The sequence below is a fragment of the Canis aureus genome, chromosome 25 (genome assembly GCF_053574225.1).
Source record: "Canis aureus isolate CA01 chromosome 25, VMU_Caureus_v.1.0, whole genome shotgun sequence".
In the NCBI taxonomy this organism is placed as follows: Eukaryota; Metazoa; Chordata; class Mammalia; order Carnivora; family Canidae; genus Canis; species Canis aureus.
Genome location: NC_135635.1, coordinates 41,284,784 through 41,304,641, shown reverse-complemented (window position 1 = coordinate 41,304,641; position 19,858 = coordinate 41,284,784). Strand labels below are relative to the sequence as shown.

Here is a 19,858-nt window from a genome sequence, read left to right as displayed (position 1 = left end):
CTTTTTTTAGTATTTTTAAAATGATTTTATTTATTAGAGTGAGAGAGAGAAGGTACATGAGAGAGGGGGAGGGGTAAAGAGAGAAGGAGAAGCAGAATCCCCGCTGAGCAGGGCTTCATCCCAGGACCCTGAGATCATGACCTGAGCCAAGGCAGACATTTAACCTACTGAGCCACTCAGGCATCCCCTCACTTAACATTATTCTTGCAGTAAACTTAAATGTTGGCTCTCTTATTATATGCATTTTACCGAGGAGGGAACTGAAGAAAGGAAAAATCAAGTTAGTTACTTATCTGAAGTTATACAGATAATCACCGATGGAGCAAGAGTTCCAATGCATGTAGTCTGACTCTAGAGCCCATGCTCTCAGACACTACAGTATACTGCTTTTAACAACATACATCCTTAAGATCTGATATTTACAGCTATGTAGCAGAATTAGCATTTAAACTGAATCAAAATTTTCTTATATTTGTATTACTTGCTATTTTCTAGGGCTTACCTGCTTTTATTTAGGTCTCTTAGTACAACTATAGTTTTCAAAAAATTAGAGAATTCAAGGACAATTGTGCATAATTAATCACTTTGCTGGGCTATACAAGCACAGTCTTGATATGTTAAATGGTTTCCAATGAACTATTTGATATCACTTAACTGAACAATCTAATTTATAATTAATGAGTTAATATCTGGACAATTATTAGTTTTGAACGAATATAGATTCTTTAATGGACACTAGCTGTGATAAGCACATGTACATATTTATATATTCCCCCATTGCAATTTATAATTTTCATCTGAACATAGACCAGAATAAGAAGTGAAAATGTCCTATTTACTATCAAATGTAAAGGAGCACTGTGATTATTAGAGTAATGTCTATCTAGGAATGACTACAAGTATTGCCAATTTTTAAAGAATAATTTGGTATTTTAACTACCAAGTGTCACATAAGTTACTAGTTACTATTTCTTAAATACCTGTGTTTGCCAGGCACTGTGCTGAGTGCTTTACACACATTATTTCACTTGCTCCTCATATACAGACTGCAGGAGAGGTATTGTTTTGGTTTCATAGGTGAGCAAACTGTAGCTTAGGTTACATAAATTGGCTAGTATCTCATAGCCTCCACATGATGGAGTTTAGTATTCAAATCCAGTTCTGACTCTAGAATTGGTTCTCCACACCTGCAGTACACTGCTATGTTTTGATGACTTGGAAAGCAGAGAAAAGCAGTTTCGCCAGTCTGCTATGGGGCTGGTTTAACCTGTCTGTGGGCCATGGTGTTTGGGGCAAAGTCCTTTTAAATGGTTCTCCTAATTTGAATAATAGCTACTTTAGGGAAATTTCATACTTCAGTGGAAAACTATGCATAAGCTATAGCACAGCCTTCCACATTTTCTGATTCTGATTCTCTTGAAGCTATGTTACAATCTTGTAGATAATGGATAGCAATTGCAGTATAATTCTTGTTTATACATGTTAATTCTGACCAGAGAAGGTTCCACTGTGTTTTGCCTCCATTTGCACATTCACTTCAATATTCCTGACCTATAATATGTGGTTTTTTTCTTTAATTCTCCTTTGAATCCCACCAGTTCCTTGTTAATCATTAAAATCTTTACCATGTTATTTTAATTAATTAGTTAGTTAATTAAAAGTTATTTAAAAGCAGGCTCCACATCCAGCATGGAGCCCAACACGAGTCTTGAGCTAATGACCATGAGATCAAGATCTGAGATCAAGAGTCTGACACTTAAAGGACTGAGGCACCCAGTCTGAGCCCCACCATGAGTTTATTTTTATACATGTATGAAAGTCATTATTTCATCCTTCTCTAAAAATGATCTTTTAACAGTTTTTGAAGTCTTTGCCAAGATGTCCAATAGATTCACCTAACAGAGGTAAATGTCATCCTGAGGGAAGTGCATGCATTCTTTTTCTTTGACCTCAGAAGTGAATCTAAGGTGGCAATAGAACTTTGCAGATATTATGTTTTTTTTTCTAGTTTTAATTTTCCTCTGTATTAATTTTGCATTGGCTTTTCATTTTTGTTCCTTTAGGGCTAATAGTCATTGGTGGCAGTGATCTCTTTAATGGACTAATTGTTTATAGAGATCTATTCTCTGTTGGGTAAAACAATGGAAAGTTTGTTTTGCTAGTATTTTTTGCCCATCTCAACCTCAAAGTAATTAAGAATTTTGTGCCCACTTGGAAGAAGAGCTCTTTGATTTCTGGACAGGGGAGTCTTGTGTTTCTGTGATTACTTTTGATGCATGCTGAAAGTTTATTATTTTTTATTGAGATTTAATTGACATAAAATTATATTAGTTTCAAATGGGCAATATAGTGACTCAATATTTGTGTATATTGCAAAATTATCACAATAAGTCTAGTTAACATCCTTCACCACCCATAGTTCAAAATTAATTTTCTTGTGATAAGAATGCTTAAGATCTACTTTCTTTGCAACATCCGATATACAATACAGTATAATTAACTATGGTCAGTATGCTGTACATTAAATCCCCAGGACTTATTTATTTTATAGCTGCAAGTTTATACCTTTTGACTCTCTTCACCCATTTTGCTCACTCTCACACCACCCATCTGTTCTCTGTATCTGTGAGTTTTATTTTTTAAGTTTCCACACGTAAGTGGGATCATATGGTATTTGTCTTTCTCTGTCTGACTTATTTCACTTAGCTTAACACCCTCTAGATCCATCTATGCTATTACAAATGGCAAGACTTCCTTCTATTTATGGCTGGATAATATTCTATTGTGTATATACACATTTTTTTTATTCATTCATCCATGGATGGACACTTATGTTGCTTTTATGTCTTGGCTATTGTGAATAATGCTGCAATAAACATAGGGTATAGATATCTCTTTGAAATAGTGATTTTGTTTCCTTCAGATATACACTTGAAGTGGACTTCCTGGATCATATGGTAATTATTATTAGTTTTAATAATTTCATCATGTAGTTGCAATTAGTATTAAATGAGATAATATGCACAAAAATTTGTACTCTTAGAGTGTGTATATAAGATAATACTACTCAAACATTTCAAATTAAGGTTAAATTTCAGAAGAGGTAAGAGAAGAGTAAGAAAAGTCAATAAGCTTGATTTTTAGAGTAATGCAGTGAAACACACTTAACCATCTGTCAGAGTATTAGGAATAAAACTTGACTTCCCATATGCATGGGAGAGTGGTGCTCTGGAAAAGAGAAATGCTGGAAGACAGTATGGCTAGGGATGTGTACTGTGATTCATTCCTATCAGACCAGGTGGGAGTTGTGGGGAAACTACTTTCTGAATTCCTGTGATGAATTTTTTAAAAAATTGTTTTTCTGAACCAAAGATCAGTAACAAATGGGAAATTCTATATGGACATAATTTAGCCTTCAGAAGAAGTTTTAGGAAAGAAAGCTGCCTATAAGCATGTCTGAGAAAGAGACAGAGAAAAGGTGGTCAGGTCAGAGCAGAGACTGCATTCAAGAAATGGAAAATCAGGTTCAAATATACAAACTATCCACCAGGAGGACCAACCTGATGGTCCTCTACTGAAGAAGTGATTTAGGGATTTAGGGGAGGTAATGTGTAACACAAACCACCTGCATAATTCAATATATATATAGTATCTGTATACAATACACTCTATTAGATATTGTGGGACATATAAAGATAAAAGAAATATGATCTTTGCCTTCTAGAAACATAAAGTCTACTGTAGAGATGAAATATGAACACAGATATTACTAAATACTATGTGATTGGTGCTATAAAATAATAAAAAGATGTTTAATGTTACAAAAGGGACATATAGCTTTGGGTGGATAACTAGAAAAAGCAGTGGCATTTGAGATGGAGTTCTAAACATTTGATAGATATAACAAAGTGGGCATTTCTGGCAGCAAGATGACACAAGCAAAATATATTATTTGGGATAATGCTAGTTTTAAGTCAGATAACCCCTGAAGTACTAGTGGTATAAGGAAACAGGAGTATTTCTCAATCACTTTGTTTAGAGAGGACATTCAATAAGAAGCTTTCTTTGCAGTAACTCAGGGACCTAGGCTCTGCTTTTGCATGGTTTTACTCTCCCCTAGGGCCTCAAAACCTATTCTTCAAGTGTATAAGGAACAATCAAGATCACTGAGAACTGAATGGGAGACTTTTGTGGTTCAGACATGGAAGTATCAAAAACTTCTACTAATATTCCATTCATCCTTGTTTTTTGAAAGTTTGATTATAATGTGTCTCAGCATGGTTATCTTTGAGTTCATCTTTGTTGGAGTTTGTTGAACTTCTTGGATATTTATATTCATGTCTCTCATCGGATTTGCAAAGCTTTAAGCCATTATTTCTTCAAATATTCTCTCTGCCCTTTCTCTTTCTCTTCTCCTACTGAGGTTCCCACAATGTATGCTTGCTTGATGGTGTCCCGCAGGCCCCTTTGGTTCTGTGTTCACTTTTCCTCAATCTCTTCTCTTTGTTCCTTAGAGTTGATAATTTCCATGGTTCTATTTTCAAGTTTGCTGATTCCTTCCTCTGCCTGCTCAAATCTGCCTCCAAATCCCTTCAGTGAAATTTTCATTTCAGTTATTATACTTTTCATCTACAGAATTTCTTTTAGGTTACTCTAGGTTTTCTACCTCTTTATTGATATATCTATTTTGTTCATACACTTTTTTTTTTACTTTCTCCATATTTATTTCTTTGAACATCTTTAAGACAATCGTTCATTTTGCTTTTTAATATGTTTTTTCTTTATTTATTTGAGAGAGAGAGAGAGTGCAAGAGAAAGCATTAATGGGGGAGGAGGGGCAGAGGGAGAGGGAGAAGCCAGAAGCCTGACACAGAGCTCAATTTCATAACCTGGGTCCATGACCTGAGCTGAAGGCAGACACTTAACTGACTAAGCCACCCAGAAATCCCAAGACAGTTGTTTTGTAGTCTATGTCTAGTGGATCTGCCATCATCAGGTCTTTTTCAGACACAATTTCTGTTGGCCTACTTTTTCCTTTGAGTGAGTCACACTTTTCCTGTTTCTTTGTGATTGTTGTTGAAAACTGGACATTTGAATCTAATGGCTGAAAGTTTAGAATTGAGGCTATAAGCTATCAGTATTTGTCATTCAGAAAAACATTAAATGTAAGCAATAATATCTTCCTACTTCCATATGATACCAAATTAGATTATAAAGTCCCTTAAATAAAGGATCTTTTTCTGACTGATAAAGTACGCTTAAAGAACCTAACCCAGAAAAATTTTAGGAGCTTAAGGTCACATAAGTTAGGATAACCTTTGGCAAACAAGGTAAGTTTAATAATTTTGATTTAATAAAAACAGCTAGCTGTCCTTTATGATTTATCAGTATGAAGTATAATGTGAGTATGCACTTTTTACTTTGATATGCTCTTCATAAACTTATACAGGTTATACAAATCCAGCAAGCTAATATTACTTCTACTTTATGTTTAAGATCATGAAAAATATATATTTGTGTTTATTCAACTTGGATATTATTCTAAAAAAATTTTATTTCAAGTTATTATATTTTATAGTATTGTTGGCTTGATGGTAAATTTTCAGCATCTTTATGTAACTTAAAACACTGCTATTTAATGGATATTCATTGGATATTTTGATAATTTCTAAGTAAGGTAGAATATTGAAACACCGATGATTAAAAATAGGTTATATGCTTTTGATTCTTATGGGTTTTTTTTTGCTTATTATTTTTTTATTGTGATAGAGAGGCTATATCTTTTGGTCTGTTAATAAATATGTCCATTTCTGCCACTTGGTTATGAAGGGATTTATATGGCTATAGAAAGTTGTCTGCCAGTCTGCACTTTAGCTGGTGTATAACAGTTCACAATTATACCTTACTCTCTCTCTCTTTTTTTTTAATTATATACTTCGCCTTCCCCACATTTTTTTTAATGAAATAGAAAAATGAAAAGTACTTTGCCTAAAAGTTTTTATTAGTATAACTTAACTGTATTTAGGAACAATGGTTTCAGGGAATCCCAGTGGTATACATTCTTGTTTTTATAGAAAATGTAGGTGAAACCTGGTAGAAAGAATTTCTTAGTCTCATCTTCCTAGTCTCAGGATAGCAAATAATGGAGGCCTTTAAAAAAAAGTTCAACCAGAGCTTCGTTATGAAAACTTCCAGTAAAGCAAACTTAAGGCCTATCTGGTTGCTATGGCCTATCTGGTTTATCTATGTAAATAACTGACTAAGTCTGAAGATATTAGCCTGATTTTGTTATCAAAATCACCTTATTTTGAGATTTATTGAAATGGAGGTAACTGTAGAGAAAAAAAAAAATCATGCTCCAATAGAAAATAATGCATTGTCTATAGTCTACGATTTATAGACTAAGCATTGTTTACAGCCTCCCACATAATCAGATTCTGAATCTATGGGAAGTATTTTACAACTGTTAGCTGTAGATAATTGACAACAATGCAGAATAATTCTTCATATCTGTAGACATGTAAATTCTGTTTGTAGGGGTTCAGCTCCCTTCCCTTCCCCACTGTAAAAGAGGCTAGTTTTGCCTCTACTTGTACATTCATTTTAATATTCCTGATCTGTAATACATCTCTTTTTAAATTCTTCTTTGAACTGGTTGTAACACCTCACCAGTCTCCTCATTAATGAGTTAAATAAAATCCTTAACATGTGTTCATTTTCGTATCTGATTGAGAGTCTGGATTTTGTACTTTTTTTTTTGAAAATTATCCCTTAATATTACCCACTTATTTAAAGATAGGCATATCTAGGAAGATGAGACTAAGAAATTCTTTCTACCAGGTTTCACCTACAGTTTCTATAAAAACATTCTGCAAATAGGTATGTTTCTGTAATTGGGCTATAACATGTATATGAAAGTCTTCTCATAATGCAGATGTGGGGCTTATTCTTTTATCTTTTTTGATTCTTTTCCCAGAGCATTAAAAACATATAGCATAGCACACAGTTTTATGATGGAGTATAAAGAGCTGTGTTAGTCTTCTGTGTTTTTAGGTTTTTATTGCCCGTTTACATTTTTTAAATCCAGAAAGTATGCACCTTATGTCCATTATTCCACTTGACCCAGGAGGATTTTGCAAAAGTGGTTAATGAAAGGCTAACCACATGTGCTTTTTTATCAGTGCAGTCTACAAACATCCCATCTCTTCCAAACCCCATTCCCTTCTTGCAAACTTTTCCTCTCTTCTTATACAGTAGTATCAAAGGCAGCTGGAGATGGTGGATGCCAAATGATTTCTGAATCTTTCTTAATTAAGGCCAGGGAAAATTTTCACATCCATGAAGGAGAATATAAAAAAAGTTTAATTTTCTCTCCTCAGCCATCTTCTGCTCCAGTACCTTAGTTTGAAGTCAACACATATACCTACCATCCTATTCTTCACCTCTAGCTCTGTTAAATACACTTTATGAAATTTTCCCTGACCACTTCCCACTTTGATCTGTACTTTAAACACCTAATCCAATTATTGCCAGAAAACTCACTCGGCAAATTATCATGAACTTCTTATAATTAGGCTAATTTTTAGATTATATTTATATTTTTTATTTTCCCAAATTAATTGTAAGGTCTATGAGGGCATTAATTGTTTCTTTTTCTTTTTTTTTATTCCCCAGAGTGCTCCTCCCTTAATGAAAAATCATGACTTTTTAAATTTTATTTAGTATTGAAATTCATCTATCTTTTATTTTTCTACATGAAAGAGCAGAGGTAAACAAAAGATCTAATAGCAGCTGTTTTGGTTGGCACTTACTCTAGAATAATTGGATATTTATTATCTATACATCTTAATGTCTTATGTAGGTTTGATAGTATTATCTCTCTTAGGCTACATAAGACAGATCAAATAGATTTTGGAAAATAGGAGATGGGTATAAATAGAACATTGTATGCAAATAAGTGTTTGATAAATAATAATAGTAAGGATGGGAATTACCATAGTGATTTCATTAAATTATGAGATCCTAAAAAAAAGAATTCTGTCTAATTTTTTTTTACATCTCTGACTCTAGGACTTAGCACAGGGTCTACGCCAGTCATCCATGACTGTCTCTCAACAGAAAGTCCACCTTTCTTTGCCTTGCTCTGTGACATTGGAACTGGACCCCTCTAAACATTTCTTCTTTGGCAGCTGGCTTTGTTAGTAGAGGGCACTGGAGAGATGCCACACTTCTAGTGCACTTGCACCCTCTGGCAAGCATCTTCTGCCCCAGCAGGCTAGTCGTCCTATGGCAAGCCATACTCTCTCCAAAGAAATCTGAAGCCACCTTGGCTGAAGGAGAGGTAACTACTGTGAGTTCTTAGTCTCTTCCTGTTCACTCTCTTGCAACCTAGGGGTAGTAGCTGCTCTCTATATTTGCTACTTCTGAAACTCTCAGGGTCTTACAGTGTTTAGTAGTTAACTTGTTAACTATCTTTCACTAAAATTTTTAATATCAAATTGTGTGCTATGATCTCCATCTTCTGACTGGACCCTGACTTACAGTGCCTGATACTAAGCACTTAATAAATGTTTGTTGAATGATGAAGGCAGAATGATAATGTTACTTAGATGAGAGCTTATAGTTCTGAGAATTTTGAGGCACCTTACATTTTAAAAAATAGTTTCTATGAACTTTGTAACATTTCTATTTGAAATCCAATCCCTTTCTGTTTGAAAATTTAAAAAAATTTACAGCTGTAATATATAGGTTTTGCATTAATTAGATTTCTTCTATGAAATTATAATATTATAGAATTTTGCCTCCAAAACAATATGAATAGGAATTTTTTGGTCTAGAAGAGTTTGTGTTTTTCCCCAAGAATTTCACCTTCAAAAATAAGAGGTAGGCAGTGGTGGTGAAGAGCATAAGCCTACTCTTAATGGTACTCCATTTATTCCTAAATGAGTATTTATAAAGAGATGGATGCTTACCATTTTCCAGTCCTGGAGTTGGCTGTCTCCAGGTGAATAGACATCAACTTTGCATACTCCATTTTGGCTTTGTAACCAGTCAACCTTATCTGACATCTGGAAGTAGAAAAAAATAAAAGAGAGAAAGAGAAATGGTCATCAAAGGGACAAGTTACATGAAAGTAAGGAGAAATAAGGCAAATGGCTGAGATGTAGAAAACAGGAGCAATGCTTTCAGTAGAGTCCTGTCCCAAGAGCTACTTCAACCTACCTACTGAGAATGAAGATCTCTTCATTCCCAGTTCTTCACTGCAGGAATATTTCTTAAATATATTTATCTCTAGTACTGAGGCCAATGCCTGTTATATGCTAGAGGTACTTAATATGATTTGTTCATAAATGAACCTATGAAGCCCTGCCCTGCTCTATGTGTCCTTGCTTGACAGCCTTTCCATATCCTGGATTTTCAGTAGACACTCAAAACTCAATATGATCAAAATAGAATTAATTTGTATTTTCCCTGCCTGTTCTTGTCTTTTAAAGTATTATATGCTCCATTTTCATTAATTTCTAGAGCACTAACTTAACTTATATTAGCCACAAGTCTTAGAAGCTTCTCCTTAAGACCAGTCCCTCTCCAAATAGCCAAGGATCTTGGGGAAATTCTTAGTCTCTATGGATCAGCCAAACTCTGGATGCCAAGAGAAAAGGGATGCCACATGCACTATCCAATGGACCTTTGTGTGGATGCTTTGTTGATGTTGATTGTTCAATCCTCCCAGTACTGTGCTCTACTCCTTAATCTCAGTAATGGCACTGCCATCTAGCTAGTCTTCCAAACTAGAAAACTGATAATCATTTTAGTTGTCTTCTCCTACTCCAAGCCTCCCTCTAGCTGCTACCACTTTCTTCTTTTATTTATTGTCTCTTTTCAGTGAAAGAATTGCTTTTACTTGCTTTTTGCTCACCTCAAAATTTAGCATAACATCCCCTATTCCTATAACTTTGACCTTAGTCTTGTTCACTTTCCATAGCATGGCATCTTATTTGGTAGTCCTTGAAAACATGGCTAATTATTATAATATTTGTCCACTGATAATCTACAAGTATGAGAAGCTTCTCTTTGACCTCTTTTTCCATGTCAGAGTTCCATTACCATTACATTGAAGTTCCTTTCTTTCATTATAAACTTTGCTTACATCTATACTTCTCAACAAGGTGGAATAAGATGGCCAAATTTTCCCTTCTAATGTAAATATCTTTAAAAAGTATATATATGTATGCTTTATATATAATATATACATTACATATAAGATATATATACTTGATTTGAACAAAATAAAACATTTATTTAAAATTGTTATGGGGCGCCTGGGTGGCTCAGTCAGTTAAGTGTCTACATGTGGCTCAGGTCATGATCCAAGGGTCCTGGGATTAAGCTACAAATCAGGCTCCCTGCTTACCAGGGAGTATGCTTCTCCTTCTCCCTCAGCGCTTTCCCCCACCTCGTGCTCTCTCTCTCTCTCTCTCTCAAATAGATAAATAAAATAGTAAAAAAATAAAATTGCTATAAATTGTTTTAAACTGTTACAGTAAAGTCCAAAAGTTTATCTTATTTTTTTACAGTGAAAATGCATTTTATAAAAAATTACTTGAAGTAAGTTAAGCATTATTAAGGGTTGAATATCTGGTTAATTGGAAATATTTGTGTTAAAAGACTTTGGGGGGGGTTGACATCCTCCCTCAAAATAAAACCAACACAAATCAAATACAGATTACACAAATTATTTAAGCTTATTTATAAATGGATTTATTATTTTTGTTATGTAGAATATTACAAATAATTACTAAACAGAAAATAGAAGACCTTTTAAGAGCTACTGGTCCTTTGCTCCCACAAGGATTTGTACCTGTTTTCACACCCAATCACTAACTCAGATTAGGGACACCGTTTCTCTTACTCTTCCTGACGTTGTAATACAATAGTTTCCCTGGATACGTAGAGGGTTTTCCTCCCTGATTAGATGGAGAACTGTTTAAAGGTACTGAATCTGCGATACTACCTCCCAAAGAATCTTCAGTGGTTTTGGGGTGGGGAGACTTAGGCATTGAATTTCATAAAAGCATCCTGGGTGATTCTAATGTACATCTACATAAGAATCAGAATCCCCGGGCCTAGGGATTCTCTCTGAGAACAACTTGCCAGCTCCAGATTTATTTTTATTTATTCTTTTCCTTAAAAATTTTCTAAAATTTTCTAACATTCTTTGCTATCCATTTTAATAGTTATTTTAAACTATAACGAGGGGTTCTTAATGTCTATGAAGTCCTTTATTGCTCTCAGCCACTCATATATGCTAATATTCTTATGTTTGAGCCATTACCATGAATAAAGGAATGGATGCTATTATTACTTGGACAGAGAATGAGGAAACTTGGAAACAGTTTGCTCTGAATTGTTGACAGAACAAGTGAAAGCCAGAAGCTTACCTTTCAATCTCCACTGATATTTTATCTTATTGAACTACTTCTAATAGAAAACAACAAAATCAACAGGACCTCCTGACTTATTTAAGCTATAGATTGCAATTAAAAATCAAGAAAGATTACATACAAAAGTAAGGAAATTATGTGATGACTTACTCTTACTGAGGACAGGTTCTGAGATATGAGGAAAGCTCTTGATTAATTTGTTGTTGTCTTCACTATTCCTAAATTTACCCACCCCTCCTGCCATGAAATATAAGGGATCTGCAATGGAAAGACACAAATAAAAATGACTAATTTTACATGTGAACCCTATTGTTTTTATTACCAAGTAATACTATTTTTCACATGTCATGAGCACAAAATGACATTCAAATTTAAAGTCCAGATCTTATTCTGGGTACAGTCTGATGGTTCCAAGGTGACAAAATAAAAAAGGCTCCATCTTCCGGCCAACACTTTCTGAAATGACTATTGTTATTCTCCACTTCCAAATCAGTGATATATAGGCTTATTTAACAATGACAAAACTAAAAGTATTTAGCTTACTTTCAGACTTCTTGACTAAGAAATCAGAAAATAAGTAGCTAGAATGAAGAATAAGTGTCCTGAATTCATGGATCTCAAAGCACTTTGTAAATATTCTTTTGGGGACTTGAGAGAAATATACATTTTCATGTTGTGAAGGGAATTTATAGTTAATGTTAGCTCTAGCTTCCAGATCAAAGATCTTCCTTATACTTCCTCTTCTAAGACATTTAAATAGAAGACACAAGGGCATTGTACTTTCACACTGGCATACCCACACAGCCCACTAGTAATGTCTCTCTAAATCCCACCCTTGCTTGATAGCTCAGGACAAAGCTTACCTACCCCATCTATGAAATATTTTCTAGGTACCTAACTGAATGTGATTACTTCTCCAACATTTTCATCTTATTTTGCTTCAACATTCCATCTAGTCCTTTAACTGATCACAAATATTTCATCTCTTTAATTAGATGGCTTTCTGAGGGCAGATGCCTTTTCTTACTCATCTTGTTAACCCTCATAGTAACTAGTGTCTTAAAGTTGGTGTTTAATAATTATCTGCTGAAAGAGTGAATACAGGAATACTGCCTATTTCTAATTCCAGGTAGTGTAAATTTTTCTTTCTTAAGTAGGAGAATCTGAGAAGAACCAAAAAATGGTTTGCTCCAGTTTGCTATGGTGGTAAGTCACACATTCAGTCTTTCCTGAAGCTTAATTCCTATTGGATATAAGTTCACCCTAGAGACATAGCCAAGGTATTAGTATTTATTCAATGATTTATTAAAGACCTTCCCATCCCAATAATACAAATAAGTCAATATTTCAAGAGTGCTCTTGTACTTCTTTCACAAACAGAAAGTACATCTTTTAGTCATATATATCCAGCAAACATTTCCAATTATGTGTACTAATGTTTCATTCTACTTACTATATCTTCTGCATTTTTATCTGCATCCATGAAACTTATTTCAGACTTTAAACTCCCTAAATTGTCCTGGATAATTATATTTCTATGAGGTACTTAAATATCTTTGATGGTAATGATATTGAGACTTCTAACTCTGTATACATTTCCCATAATAAAATGAAAAAGAGGGAAGGAAAATCTAGAGTTTAATGGAGCCAATGAACAGATTCATAAATATCTTAAGTCCAAAGTTGGTGAATAATATCCTGGAGTTAGGGTAGAAAATACAAAAGAAAAAGGATGCATTGTATTATCTATTAAATTTGATGAGGAAGGAAAGCCAATTCTATACAATGTATAGATAAATGGACCCTAGAAACCATTTATCCTAACATCCTCATTTTACAGACTAGGAAACTAAGGCCCAGAAAGGGAGTGTTAAAAACATTGGATATATTCCTTTACATATTGCAGCTCTGCAAGTTAACATCCCAAAAGCTATGAAATTTTTCTATGGCCAATAGAAGGATCCTGTGGCCCATAGAGGGAATACTCCCTAAAAGTGCGAATGTGGTTGAGACCTCAGCAATAATTGAGGAGTGCAAATGGCGAATGGCAGCCAGAGAGGGCATAACACAGGGATTTGGTTATGGCTGCTGTACTTCAGACCATAGCTCTATCTCAAAACAGTTTTCTCCTATATCCGTCATAAGCAAGAGGCTTCTGTTTACTCAAGATTCTTAAAGTCACAGAAAAGCCCAAATTACAGGCAACATAAATGAAGCTTTTGTAGGGTTGATACATGTCTGATCAGGTTTTAAAGTTAATTGAACCAAATTTTATTACTGGTTTTAAAAAGAAAGAATATATTCAATTAAATCCATTCTCTTTTTCTCTCTCATTCCCTTCCTCTAAGTGCTTGGCACATTGTAACACTCAATAAATGTAATTATTGCTGACATCAGTCACAGTCTATTTTGTTTAAATAAAGATTAGAAGGGTGTGCATGTCTTTTCCTCTGGTGATACCGTTCACTGTTAAGCCTCTCTGTCAATCTCCTCCATTTTCACTTTCCTTTAGCTTCTTCCTCTGGTGCCCCATAAATACAGACACTTTCTTCACATGGCTATATATAGTCTGCCTTTTCCAAGGTCTCTGTTGTCTAGCCAAGGCTTCAGAAATAACAGTAGAGGGGATGAAAGTAGATGAGAATCAGGACTCAGTGGTATATCAGTCTAATTTTGTTTTTTGAGCACTGGAGAAAAAGACACGACGTTTGGAATAGCTACACAATGAAGAGAAGTCAGCAGGTAGTTAAGCTTCCAGTCTCATCATCAAGTTGGAAAGTGGGAAATAAGATCCCCTCATAATCCCAAAAGGATGGCCAAGGAGATCTGGTCAAATCTGCAACAAAATGAAAATTTCAGCAGCAAAGATGGTACGTTTAGCTGCAATGCTACTGAGGGAGAGGCTCATTTATTTCCAGAAGATTCTGATATAAAATCAAAATTGTGCAAAGAGGGAGGCTGGGTTAAATATTAAAAGTTAACCATCATTTGTCACTGAATTTTCCTAACTACAGCGGCTCAGAAAATGGGCTGTTTTATCAGCCCACTGGAATTTCCTACCTCTGTAGCACTGGAATAGAGAACCACAGAAGACTCCAGACTAGACTTTAAAAGTCAGTGAAGATGCTGGGATGTTCTTGCTCAGCTCAAGATCTTGTTTCCTCCTCCAGCCTTCCATGTACCTCCCCTTGTTGGGACTGAAGAGTGACATCAGAATTGCAACTGGTGATGTCACTGTCTCCATAGCAACAGTACTGAGTCTATCAGAAACTGAGTTGTCAAAGGAGAAGAGGATAGGTGAAAATACACTCCACTGCTCTGATGCTTAGTTTGGAAGGACTGGGCTTGTTTTCTTCTAATTAATTTTCTCCTTTAAGTATCTAATTTAGACAGGGAATATGGTGTGTGTGTGTGGGGGGGGATTTGCCAACGAATTGCACTTAAAACAACCGAGTATTGTGTATGAACAAATTCAGATGGGTGCAGAGGGGAAGAATTAAAATTGAACATCTACTAAATTTTTTAATGCAAAGCCCATGGAATCACTTCATTTTGTGGACCCAGCCTCAACTGTGAGTTATAAGCATCTCACCTTTTATAAAACAAAAATAAATTTATAGACATTTTGCCCAAACTGACCATCTCTGGGTTATAATTTATCTTCAATGGTCAGATACAGTAGCACTCATCCATTCTCTGCAATGCCTCAGTTTGAGGAAATGTCCTAGAATAAACTGAGAGGCATTTGGTTGGCAATTTCTATCCTCGAGAAGGACTTTGTTCTTGGCACATTCTCTTTGGAAATATTACTCTACATACACTTGACGATTAAATACAGGACTAATACATAGTTTCCATGAAACAAAAAGAATCTTGGTCAAGGCCACAAGATAAAGATTAAAACTGTTAACAAATTCAAAAGTGACTGGTTTGTTACAGCTTCCTTCAACAAGGCTATTTAACTATGGATGATCTTTTATACGGTCTCAGTTTCTTCATCTGTAAAATAAATAAATTGGGTGTACTCATCTCTTAAGTTCCCTCCCAGCTCTAACAGTCTAGGATTTTGATATTTCACTGTTATTTAAATAGAACTTCACACACATGCACATAGTACTTTGCAGCTGACAAAGCACCTTCACACCCCGGTAGGTCATCTGATCCTCACAATAATCTTCTGAGGTAACAGGACAGGTACCACTTTCTGTCTGGTAGGTGTAGAAACTTGCCCAGGTCACAACTATTAACTGGTAGAGCTAGGACTGGGATCTAAGACTCTGAGTTTTAAGACAGTGCTCTTTCAACAATATGCCACTTTGAAACTAGTACTGAGGACATGAGACAGAGTTTGACTTGGAGATGTAAAACAGCAGGCTTGCCCTGCTGCACAGGTGTTAGGAGGCTGCTGCTGCTAATGGAGTCTGGCAGTTTATCAGAACCAGTTAGGTGTTTTGTACTCACATTGACCCCAGACTCAAGTATCGGGGAATTTTAAATACTGGGTGAACACTGAATGAGTCTTCAAGAGTTCCTTTCCTGTTCCAATTCAATTTTGCACGTGAGGCTTCAAGAAACAGTGGAGGTGGGATCGAGTGGGGAACCACAAATCAACAAGCCTAGTAATAGGCAACCTCTACTCATTAGGGCCCTTTGTCCCTCCAGGCAACGCACAGGACTTTCTTCCTGAAAAACAAAACAAAGCAAAACAAACCCCAAAGCACTGAAAGAATTGCCAAATCTAGAAAGACGCCCCAAACTAGTTTGTTTTCTGATAAACCCGGGCAGATGTCTCAGGACAAGCTGCTGCTGGTTCCTGTCTTCCACTCAGAAAACCTGAGTGGCCAGAAGAAGACATTTAAAATTGCAAGCGTTCAACCTTTCTGCCTCCTCCTCGGGCTCCAGAAACCTGTATTCTGCAACAGTGCAGATTCTCAAAGAGGCCCACAGTCAAGGAAATAAAAATCACAAACTGTCGTTCTAGACTCAATGTTGAGTCTCCTTCTAGAAAAATGTGCAGTGGCATACACACACCCACTACACTGAACGCTTCAGGAGGTTCACAGAATTCCTTGAGCCCGCTCTCGAGTCACACTCCGGGTTAAGAATCCCTGGAGTCCTGTCAGGTGGTGATAAGTGTCATTGAAGTAATGACAGCAGGCCGGCGGCGGAACGATGGCCACCTGGGGCGTCAGAGAACTTTCCTTCGAGCAGACCCTGGGAGCCTATCGGGTAAAGGGCACAGCAAGGGCTCGGCTCGGCTCCGAGGACAGAGCGTGCGTGGCCAGTCGGGCGTGCACAGCCTCAGTTCTATTGCTTGCCCTCCTCCCCTTCTCTGCGTCCCACCTCGCTTCCTTCTCGTCTCGGGCCTCGCTCCCTTTTCCCAGCTCCCCTCCTTACAGCCGCCCCAATCCCTGACCCGCCCTTCGCTGCCCGCTTAGCGCCTGCGCAGACACGCGCGGAAGATCGCTTTTGGCCCGGCTCGGTAGCCGTACTGGGTTGGGGCGCCGGCCGCGGGGGGTTGTGGGAGAAGATGGCGGCCGCCGCTCACCCCCGGCTTGTCCGGGCCCTGCCAATGTCACGTAAGTGTCACCGGGAACATCGGCCCCCGGTTGTCTTTCCGAGACGGGGATCAGAAGTGCTGGGAGTTGCGCCGTGCCGCAGCGGTCACTCCAACCCCGCAGGCACCTTGGTCTTTCTAGGTCTGGAGCTGCCTGTAGTTTTCAGCTTTCCTTTTCCCCTCCCCGGCTCAGGGGTCTGTGCTGAGCCAACGTGAGCAACGGGAAGGGGAATGGAGGAAGTAGGGGGCACCTACTAAAGGATAGGGCTGTAAGGGTTTGAGGTGACGAGGACTGTGCGCGTGGCCGGCGGCGGGGCGTTCGGGAGGTGGCGGGGAGGAACCCGAAAAGGATGGAAAAAAAGGATAGTGAAAGTCTTCGGCGGACTCCCTGTATGCCCTTGTGCAGACCTCAATTCCAGCTTCTTCACGTTACAGTGGGAATGATGGGAATACCACAGCGTCACGGGGTTTCTGAAGCGGGTTAAATACAGTAGCATTCGTGAAAGCAGTTTTTAAGTCCAAAGCATTCTTGCCTGTGTCCGGTGTGTTCGCTGCAGGCCCCGGGGGTTGGGGGAGCGAGGGAAGAGTAGGGGACTCCTTAGGGTTTAACCCACTCTGGGGACCACTTTTGAAATGAAACATTTTCGGTAATAACAGCAATAGCTTCGGGACATCTTGACGTTGTTCATTTTTCCTTCCCTTCTGATGGGATCTGCTGTCATGGCCCGCACTTTGAAAATACTCCTTTGCTCCTACACTCGGAAGGCGAGGCAAGAAAAGCCAGGAAATGGGGAATGCAGTTACACTTCATGATCATTCTTCCCGCTCCGCCCTTTCACTGATTTGCCCCAATTAGCCTCTAGAAGTTGTGTTTTTCCATGGTGCATTCAAGTCATTATCAAGTCCCACTTGCTCTCAAAATGAGCTGCAGCATGTCGGAATCATTTTTAGTGCTTTAGAAAAGATAAAAATGGAGACTCATCGCAGAGCTTTGTTTTTGTTTTTTTTTTTAAAGATTTTATTTATTTATTCATGATAGACACAGAGAGAGAGAGAGAGGCAGAGACATAGGCAGAGGGAGAAGCAGGCTCCATGCACCGGGAGCCCGACGTGGGATTCGATCCCGGGTCTCCAGGATCGCGCCCTGGGTCAAAGGCAGGCGCCAAACCGCTGCGCCACCCAGGGATCCCTCATCGCAGAGCTTTGAATCAGAATTTTTGAGATTGACTCCTTGCACTTTAGGTTTTAAAGAATTCCACAAGTCATTCTGATGTTTAGGCAGAGGAGCAAGTCCGGGAGTATTTGGGGGGTGCTTTCCTATTTTCCATCTTGGGTAGAGCTCCTGCCTACCACTGGAAAGGTGATTGGTTCACATCATTTATAGTGGATGGTTATGTAGCCATGACTTCTTTGCAAAGACATTGGCTGGTTCTTGTGAAGGTATTACATTGCTGTGACATGATGTAGATCATGAAGGAAAATAACTGCCATTTGCTATTGGCTATCTGCTAACCATAGTCCTAAATATTTTCATAAATAGTTTTGCTTTAATTTACTTTTTTTTAAAAAAAAAAAAAATGAACCTGTAGTTTGTGCTCTTAACTGCTATGCTTTATTGTCTCTGGGTAAAATAAGCTTTTGCATAAACTCTGGAGAGCAAGTCTAGTGGTAACATAATCAAAACACTATAAAACAGAACTGCATAAAACAGTTATATATGACAAAATGTGGAGAGACTACTACATACCATAGGAAATCAGAAAAGGGAAAGATTAGTATCATTTGAAGTAGTGAGGGAAGATTGGAAGGCCAGTGGAGAACTGCAGTGCTTCCACGGATTTTTTTTTTTTTTTTAAGAGTTGTTATGATTTGGAAATTCGGAGAAGCTAGGCATTTTCCTGACATGGGCAAGGACAAGGTGATGAGAATGGAATCACAAAGTACGTAGGAGGCAGTGAAATGATGACCGGTAGATATGGAATAATAGTAGGAAAGACAGTTGAATGTGTTAGATGGGATCAAATAGTGGAGGACTTTGCAAGTCAAGCACTTTAGTCCAGTGGTCCCCAAAGTGGGTTTTGTAAGAGGAATCAGTGTATACAAAAATGTGATATAATTTTGAAATGAAAAACATTTTCAGTAATAATAACAATAGCTATCATTTATGTAGTTCAAACTATATACCAGACACTATTCTAAGTGCTTTTTTCCTTCTACTGGATCATTTCCATTAGTGTATAATGTTATAATAAGGGGCACCTGGATGTCTCAGTGGTTGAGCATCTGCCTTCAGCTCAGGTCATGATCCTGGGGTCCTGGGATCGAGTCCCACATCAGGGTCCCTGCAGGGAGCCTGCTTCTCCCTCTGTCTATGTCTCTGCCTTTCTCTCTGTGTCTCTCATGAATAAATAAATAAAACCTTAAAAAAAAAGTTATATTAAATAAAAAATCCTGGGACGCCTGGGTAGCTCAGTGGTTGAGCGTCTGCCTTTGGCTCAGGGCGTGATCCTGGAGTCCTGGGATCGAGTGCCGCATTGGGCTCCCTGCGTGGAGCCTGCTTCTCCTCCCTCTGCCTGTGTCTCTGCTTTTCTCTGTGTCTCTAGTGAATAAATAAATAAAATCTTTAAAATAAATAAATAAATAAATAAATAACAAATCCTGTTCTCATGTTCTTCTAGTCCCTCCCCCGCCCCTTTTACATTGTCTCTCTGGAAGAATCATCGATACTCTTTATCCCACTTCCTTGCCTTACATTGTCTCTTGCCTGCTCGGGTTAGGCTGTCATTCCTACTGCAATAAAATAGCTCTTATTAAAGGCATTCAAAACCAATATCTTCTAGGTCTGTGATCCTCTATC

General features: G+C 37.5%; 2 protein-coding genes across 7 annotated transcripts in view; one reads left to right on the top strand and one right to left on the bottom strand.

Annotated features, from left to right (window-relative positions):
* The window catches only part of AKAP3 (A-kinase anchoring protein 3), a 38,205-nt gene extending 21,347 nt beyond the window's left edge, over nt 1-16,858 (bottom strand). The window contains exons 1-5 of one of the 6 annotated variants that reach the window (XR_013364418.1): nt 16,476-16,767; nt 15,906-16,127; nt 14,505-14,714; nt 11,595-11,702; nt 8,973-9,068 (exon numbers count right to left, since the gene is read on the bottom strand). Coding sequence is in view for 5 of the 6 variants with exons in the window: in XM_077871372.1 (XP_077727498.1) it covers nt 8,973-9,068 (96 nt within the window). In the remaining variant the exon portion in view is untranslated. The other 5 variants (XM_077871372.1, XM_077871375.1, XM_077871371.1 and 2 more) reach the window with 5 other exon arrangements.
* A 12-nt stretch (nt 16,859-16,870) lies between these two features.
* Nucleotides 16,871-19,858, top strand: part of NDUFA9 (NADH:ubiquinone oxidoreductase subunit A9) — a 40,704-nt gene continuing 37,716 nt past the window's right edge. Inside the window, exon 1 of the mRNA XM_077871393.1 lies at nt 16,871-17,023. Within this exon, the coding sequence (XP_077727519.1) occupies nt 16,975-17,023 (49 nt within the window). The 5' untranslated portion in view covers nt 16,871-16,974. The remainder of the gene's footprint in view (nt 17,024-19,858) is intronic.